The sequence below is a fragment of the Salmo trutta genome, chromosome 4, assembly GCF_901001165.1.
Source record: "Salmo trutta chromosome 4, fSalTru1.1, whole genome shotgun sequence".
NCBI lineage: Eukaryota > Metazoa > Chordata > Actinopteri > Salmoniformes > Salmonidae > Salmo > Salmo trutta.
The window spans coordinates 68,685,937-68,693,823 of record NC_042960.1 but is presented as its reverse complement, the minus strand read 5'-3'; the positions used below and the strand labels follow the sequence as shown (position 1 = coordinate 68,693,823).

Below are 7,887 nucleotides of genomic sequence, written 5' to 3'. Positions count from 1 at the left end.
AATACATTAAATATCTTAATTCAAATCAGTTAGAAAATCAAAGTGAAAGTATATATGTACAAATCAAAATGAAAGTGTTGAATTTTAACTCAAAACATCTGAAGATCAAGTCAGTTAAATCAATGTACATAAAACAGAGCCGAATGAATCATCACATCTGGGGACCATCACCACCAGTATGACTAGTATCTATGTGGACCCTACTACAGTTTAACCAGCTCAGCTATAGACTACACCAGCATGACTAGTATCTATGTGGACCCTACTACAGTTTAACCAGCTCAGCTATAGACTACACCAGCATGACTAGTATCTATGTGGACCCTACTACAGTTTAACCAGCTCAGCTATAGACTACACCAGCATGACTAGTATCTATGTGGACCCTACTACAGTTTAACCAGCTCAGCAGTACCATAGAGATTAAATCCAGGATAGAGGGGCTGAGTGAATGTGGTCTGGACTCTGTGGAGGAGGGTCATTGTGTCAGAGACACTGTAGAAGGACAGAGTACCTGCCTTGTGATCCAGGTACACTCCTACTCTGGAGGACTGAGGGCCTGATACTTTAGACAGAACATTATTGTGTCTGAAACAATAACCATCACTAGAGCACTTTAAACTCCAGGACTTGTAATTGTATCCAAATCTATTACCTGTCTCTGTTCTGCTGATGTCTTTATATGAGACTGCTGTATCAACATCACCACTCCACTCCACCTCCCAGTAACAGCGTCCAGACTGACCCTCTCTACACAGAACCTGGTAGATGTAGTTGGTGAATCTGTCTGGATGGTCAGGATATGATTGGACTTTGCGTGTACAGGTCACCTTTCTGTTCCCTTTAGACAGAGAGAGGTGTGTGTGTGCTGTGTTTGGGTCCAGTGTGAGCTGACAGGAATCTGGGAGAAGAGCAGAGCAGAGACCAATGAGGGGAGTTAGAACAATAAGCTAAGTCAGATACTGTATCTACCCTGTCTTTGATTAGAGCACAGCAGAGATCAAATAAGAGAAATATGAGGAGTCAGATAGATACCCAGTCTTTGATTAGATCTACTATTGATATATATTTCTAGAGGGATTGTTAGGAGTGTCAGTAAAAAGAGACTGTTAGTTACTTCACAATAAAGAGACTCACATTGTAACAACTGTTCTCTGGTCTTGGGCTCTGGAGGCAGTACAACATCCACTATATTCACTACAGACACACAAACACATTGACAGAGAGAGGGAATGTTATCATCATACCATATTCCACATGTATATGACTAGTAGGGAACTTTCAATGGTCTTAAGTTGATGTTGTTATTGTTTTCAACACACCTGTAGTGGAGATCTTGGTCCATTCTCCTTTAAGGAAGTCTTCTAGTTTCTCTCTCAGTTCAGACACAGTCTTACTCACATCTCCAAAGTACTGAAGAGGATGGACAACGATGCTGGGTAAGTCTGAAGATACACTGATACTGGAGAGAGACTGATAACTCTGGAGAGAGAGAGAGGGACAGAGAGAGAGACAGAGAGAGAGACAGAGAGAGACACAGAGAGAGAGACAGAGAAAGAGAGGGACAGAGAGAGAGTGCGAGGGGGACATGGATAGAGCGCGAGGGGGACACAGAGAGAGCATGAGGGGGACACAGAGAGAGAGACAGAGAAAGAGAGGGACACGGAGAGAGTGCGAGGGGGACATGGATAGAGCGCGAGGGGGACACAGAGAGAGCATGAGGGGGACACAGAGAGAGAGACAGAGAAAGAGAGGGACACGGAGAGAGTGCGAGGGCGAGGGGGAGAGAGACAGAGGGGGAGAGAGAGGAGGGGAGGGGGAGAGACAGAGGGGGAAGGAGAGAGACAGAGGCAGCGGGGGAGAGACAGATAGGGGGCGGGGGAGAGACAGAGAGGGGGCGGGGGAGAGAGAGAGGGGTAGGGAGAGAGACAGAGAGGGGGAGGGAGAAAGACAGAGGGAGAGGGGGAGAAAGAGGGGGAGGGACAGAGAGAGGGGGAGGGACAGAGAGAGGGGGAGAGGGGACAGTAGACAGAAAGACAGAGAGACAGAGAGAGACGGAGAGACAGAGAGAGAGGGTCAGAGAGAGAGGGACAGAGAGAGAGGGACAGAGAGAGAGGTACAGAGAGACAGACAGGACAACATAATGATTGAGATGAATAGTTTCACATTAAGTTAATTTCATATCACATGTAACAAGGCAGTTTAGTTACCTGGAGGAAATAGATGTGATCCTCTGTGTGTGAGAGCTGCTCCAGCTCAGTGCTTCTCTTCCTCAGCTCAGCTATCTCCTGCTTCAGTTGCTCCAGGAGTCCTTCAGCTTGACTCACTTGAGCCTTCTCTTGGGCTCTGATCAGCTCCTTCACCTCAGAGCTCCTTCTCTCAATGGAGCGGATCAGCTCAGTAAAGATCTGATCACTATCCTTCACTGCTGCCTGTGCAGAGCGCTGTTAAGAGAGAGAGAGAGAGAGAGAGAGAGAGAGAGAGAGAGAGAGAGAGAGAGAGAGACAGAGACAGAGAGAGAGACAGACAGAGAGAGAGGGAAATAGTGAGAGACTGACTTGCCATCCTCATTAAAGTAACACCCCCCCTCCTAAAAACACATTGCATGCCACCTCAACCTCCACATAATCTCATTATACAGTACCCAACACAACAGTACAATACACCATCCAGCACCACATTCCAACCGTACATCCAACCCCTCCTCTCTAGCCGTACAGACAGCCCCCCTGAGCCTCCATACCTCCTGAAACATCTCCACACTGTTGATCATTTTGGAAAACTCAAACTCAACCCTAAGGTGTCAACAGTAACAGCATTACCCTGGCAACACAGAAAAAACATGATGAACAGTCTGTCATTGCAGAAACGGACACTCCTCCCCAACTCCCAGGTCAACCCGAGCCAACCAGCTATTAGTGTCCAGGGCTCCATGTAATACCCTCCACTGGATGACCCCTGATCTTTCCAGCACTGGGAGCTTATAGAGCACCCTCCACCTATACCCTGCCATGCTCTCAGCCCCCACAACCCCCTGCCACTGATACCCCTTCACTCACGCTAAGCCCACCTCCGTATGGTACAGTAGCCTCTGTGCTGCTTTGAGTCAGAACGCTGCCACCCTGCTCTCCAGGTCCACCAAACCCAGTGATCAGTGGCTCCTCCCATACCCACGGCCCAGGCACCACACCCCCCTCTCGTGTGGGTCTCAGCAGCTGCCAGGCCCTCAGTTCTGCAGCATAGAAATCAGAGACCCCTGCTGTATTGAGTCTCTCCGGCCACATGATGAAGAGCTGCTGATCGCATAAAAATTGATTTTAAACAGCGTTTGACATGCTTCGAAGTACGGTAATGGAATATTTTGAATTTTTTTGTCACGAAACGCGTCGGGCACGTCACCCTTCTTTACCCTTCGGATAGTGTCTTGAACACACGAACAAAACGCCGCTATTTGGATATAACTATGGATTATTTGGAACCAAACCAACATTTGTTATTGAAGTAGAAGTCTTGGGAGTGCATTTTGACGAAGAACAGCAAATGTAATCCAATTTTTCTAATAGTAATTCTGAGTTTGGTGAGTGCCAAACTTGGTGGGTGTCAAAATAGCTAGCCATGATGGCCGGGCTATGTACTCAGAATATTGCAAAATATGCTTTCACCGAAAAGCTATTTTAAAATCGGACACCGGGATTGCGTAAAGGAGTTCTGTATCTATAATTCTTAAAATAATTGTTATTTTTTTGTGACCGTTTATCGTGAGTAATTTAGTAAATTCACCGGAAGTGTTCGGTGGGAATGCTAGTCACATGCTAGTCACATGCTAATGTAAAAAGCTGGTTTTTGATATAAATATGAACTTGATTGAACAAAACATGCATGTATTGTATAACATAATGTCCTAGGAGTGTCATCTGATGAAGATCATCAAAGGTTAGTGCTGCATTTAGCTGTGGTTTTGTTTTTTGTGACATTATATGCTAGCTTGAAAAATGGGTGTCTGATTATTTCTGGCTGGGTAATCTGCTGACATAATCTAATGTTTTGCTTTCGTTGTAAAGCCTTTTTGAAATCGGACAGTGTGGTTAGATTAACGAGAGTCTTGTCTTTAAAATGGTGTAAAATAGTTATATGTTTGAGAAATTGAAGTAGAAGCATTTCTAAGGTATTTGAATATCGCGCCACAGGATTCCACTGACTGTTGAGTAGGTGGGCGTCCCACCTAGCCCATAGAGGTTAAGCATGTCCCAGTTTAGGTCACCTAGCAGCACGAGCTCAGAAGATTTGTGTGAGATTGAGGGCATCTAGCTTACATTGTAGGACTGACAGGGTGTTAAGCATATCCCAGTTTAGGTCACAAAACAGAACAAACTCTGAGGCTAGATGGGGGGCAATCAAATCACATATGGTGTCGAGGGCACAGCTGGGGGCAGAGGGTGGTCTATAGCAAGCGGCAACAGTGAGAGACTTGTTTCTGGAAGGTAGGTAGATTTTTACAGACCTGGTTAGTAAAACAGAACTCTGCAGGCAATCTCTGCAGTAGATTGCAACACCGCCCCCTGTGGCAGTTCTATCTTGTCGGAAAATGTTATAGTTAGCGATGGAAATTTCAGGGTTTTTGGTGGTCTTCCTAAGTCAGGTTTCAGACATGGCTAGGACATCTGGGTTGGCAGAGTGTGCTAAAGCAGTGAATAAAACAAACTTAGGGAGTAGGCTTCTAATGTTAACATCCATGAAACCAAAACTTTTACGGTTACAGAAGTCAACAAATGAGAGCGCCTGGGGAATGGGAGTGGAGCTGGGGGCTGCAGGACCTGGATGAACCTCTACATCACCAGAGGAACAGAGGAGGAGTAGGATAAGGGTACGGCTAAAGGCTATCAGAACTGGTCATCTAGTACTTCGGAGAGTAAAAAGAGCAGGTTTCTGGGCGCGATAGAGTAGATTCATGCTGTGGATGTTTGGTCAGGACATGTCGTTATATGAATTTCTTTGTTTTGATTGACTCATTACTAAGCATCGTTATTTCTCACAGTTTGTATGAAAGAGAGATCAACTCATCGGTGGCTTTTCATGAGGATTGATCTCAGTCACAACTTGTTGCTAGATCCTCCTCTACTTTCTTCACTGCCTCAGCATACGACACCTTCTGCACTACTCTGACTCTAGCCACCTCAACCTGCCTCTCTCTAACCGGACACTTCCGATCCCCAGCAACATGGGCACCCCTACAGTTGACCCACACAACTTTATCCACCGAAACTACACAATCCTCTATCCCATGACCTCCTGCACATTTCCCACATCTTGGATTCTCCCTCCTACAAACTGCTGCAACATGACCATAAACGTTGCACCTGAAACAGCGCAGTGAATTCGGCACAAAGAATCTAAAAGGATAACTGAGCTCTTCACCACACCTTTCACCTCAATTAACTCTCCCTCATTCATTTCCATTTCACCTCCAGAACTCAGTCTGGTGCACTTCTCACTCTGTTTACACTTCAATTATAACATTTGAAATGTCAATTCCTTTGAAACCTTTGTGAGTGTAATGTTTACGGTTCATTTCTAATTGTTTTTTAAACTTTTGTTTATTATCTATTTGTCACGCCCTGACCTGAGAGAGCCTTTTTATGTCTCTATTTAGGTTTGGTCAGGGTGTGATTTGGGTGGGCATTCTATGTCCTTTTTTCTATGTTTTTGTATATCTTTGTTTTGGCCTGGTATGACTCTCAATCAGGGACAGTTGTACATCGTTGTCACTGATTGGGAGTCATACTTAGGCAGCCTGTTTTTCCTTTGTTTTTTGTGGGTAGCCATTTTCTGTTTAGTGTTTTGCACCTGACGGGACTGTTCGGTTGTTCTTTTGTTTTGCGTGTCGGATTTAGTGTTCAGTTTTATCATTAAATATGACAAACACTTAACACGCTGCATTTTGGTCTGATTTCTCTTCCCCTTCATCTGAGGACGACGAAGACCGTTACACTATTTCACCTGCTTTGGCGATGTAAACATCTGTTTCCCTAGCCAATAAAGCCCATTTAATTTAATTGATAGAGAGAGAGAGAGCTCCAGGTTAATGTATAGGGGACATGAGTCAGTCATGGTTACTCATGGTTACGTGATGAGGTAGGCCCACCTGCAACTTCAAAATCAGTGTCGGTCCACGTCCCAATAGGGAATGTCCTCTTGGTGTAACGGTCAAGATGTTGGTTTCTCCTGCAGTAGACCTGAGTTTATATCCCGTCAGTTACATTAAGCAGTCTATTCTCTGAAAGGGGTCCAGACAGCCTGTTCTCAACAGTGGGGTCAGTGGGATTGGATAGGGGACCCTCTCCCTCTCTCTCTCTGACTGGAGGAGAGAAGTGAAATTGTGTGACTGCTCTGGTCAACAATACTCACCTTGAGAGACTTCACAGCTTTTTGGAGATTCTTCAGCTCCTTCTCTCTCTCCTGGAATCTCTGCTGGACCTTCTGCTGACTCATCCCCAGCTGCCTCTGTGGAGAATCACTCTTCAATGAGCTATCAAGCTTAATTAGTCCAGTAGATCAATAGTATAGTAATGTGACATAGGGCCAATAGAGAGGAATGTCTACAATCTTGAGGAAGGTCCCTTTACAATATAATATTATGTTGCTATGTGAATGATTCTAGTTTTTATGGTAGGCCTACATGTATAAACGGGTTGAGACTGAACTTTGAACACATTAAAGGCCATTCAGAATGATAACAGTGTTTGACTTTTTAAAATGGTGATACATTTGGAACAAACTCTATATAATCAAGGTTTGTGTTCATATTTGTTCTGTTGAGGATCGATTTCATTTGAATGATCTCATATTCAAACAGCCTTAGTTCCTACTGTATCTTTAATTCTTTGTTTATCAGACAGTCACCAACAATTTGTTCTGGTCTTACCTGTTTCTCAGTCCTCTCTGCTGCAGCTGACACTGTATCATGGCCTTTATGTTCATCCATTGTACACTGATAACAGATACACTGCTGATCGGTACGACAGTAAACCTCCAGCAGTTTGTCATGATGAGAGCAGATCTTCTCCTGTAGTTGTGCGGTGGCTTTGACCAGCTTGTGCTTCTTGAAAGCAGGAGATTCATAGTGAGATTGGAGGTGAGTCTCACAGTAAGAGGCTAGACACGCCAGACAGGACATGAGGGCTTTCTGCTTTCTGGTCCCAGTGCAGAAATCACACGCCACATCTCCAGGTCCAGCATAGCACAGAGCAGGAGGGGGAGCAGCCTGGAGTCCTGTCTTCTTCAGTTTGTCCACCACCTCAGCCAACATGTTATTTTTCCTCAGAATAGGCCTTGGAGTGAAGGTCTCTCTGCAATGAGGACAGCTATAGACACCTTTCAGAACATCCTGATCCCAGCAGCCCTCAATACAGCTTCTACAGTAACTGTGTCCACAGGCAGTAGTGACCGGCTCCTTCAGTAGATCCAGACAGATGGAGCAACAGAACTGGTCCTGGTCCAGCAGAACTCCCTGCTGAGCCATTTGGACGGTTGTTCACTCTCACACAGACAGACGACACAGAGAATCAGATCAGTTTCATTTCCTCAGAAGAGAGTTTGTGAAGGGGGATGGACTTCCTGGTTCTGCCAGAGGGCTGGGGTTAGAAGGAGGGAGGGAGGGGTTAGAGGAATGGAGGAAGAGAGAGAGGAACTACATGCAACAGCAAGAGGGAGACAAATAGTTTTGTTCCAAGGTTAGAGCCCTTAACATGGAACAAATGAAATAATTAATCTTAAAATGTGAGTTTTTTCTAATATATAAAGGGAAGCATTTTCTATGAAGTACATACTATAATCATTTTTAATGACCTTTATGATGCCTTATAATACACCTATGTGTTGTAATGAATC

The 7,887-nt window shown here is 44.9% G+C and overlaps 1 protein-coding gene across 1 annotated transcript; it reads right to left on the bottom strand.

Moving 5' to 3' along the window:
- Positions 1-339: 339 nt before the first annotated feature.
- LOC115191419 (tripartite motif-containing protein 16-like) lies at positions 340-7,519 on the bottom strand. Its single transcript, XM_029749274.1, has 6 exons — positions 6,923-7,519; positions 6,406-6,501; positions 2,211-2,444; positions 1,323-1,482; positions 1,138-1,197; positions 340-901 (listed from the first exon to the last, which is right to left on the bottom strand). Exons 1-6 carry the CDS (start codon positions 7,517-7,519, stop codon positions 390-392), a joined length of 1,659 nt encoding a protein of 552 aa, XP_029605134.1. The 3' UTR covers positions 340-389.
- Between the last annotated feature and the right edge of the window lie 368 nt (positions 7,520-7,887).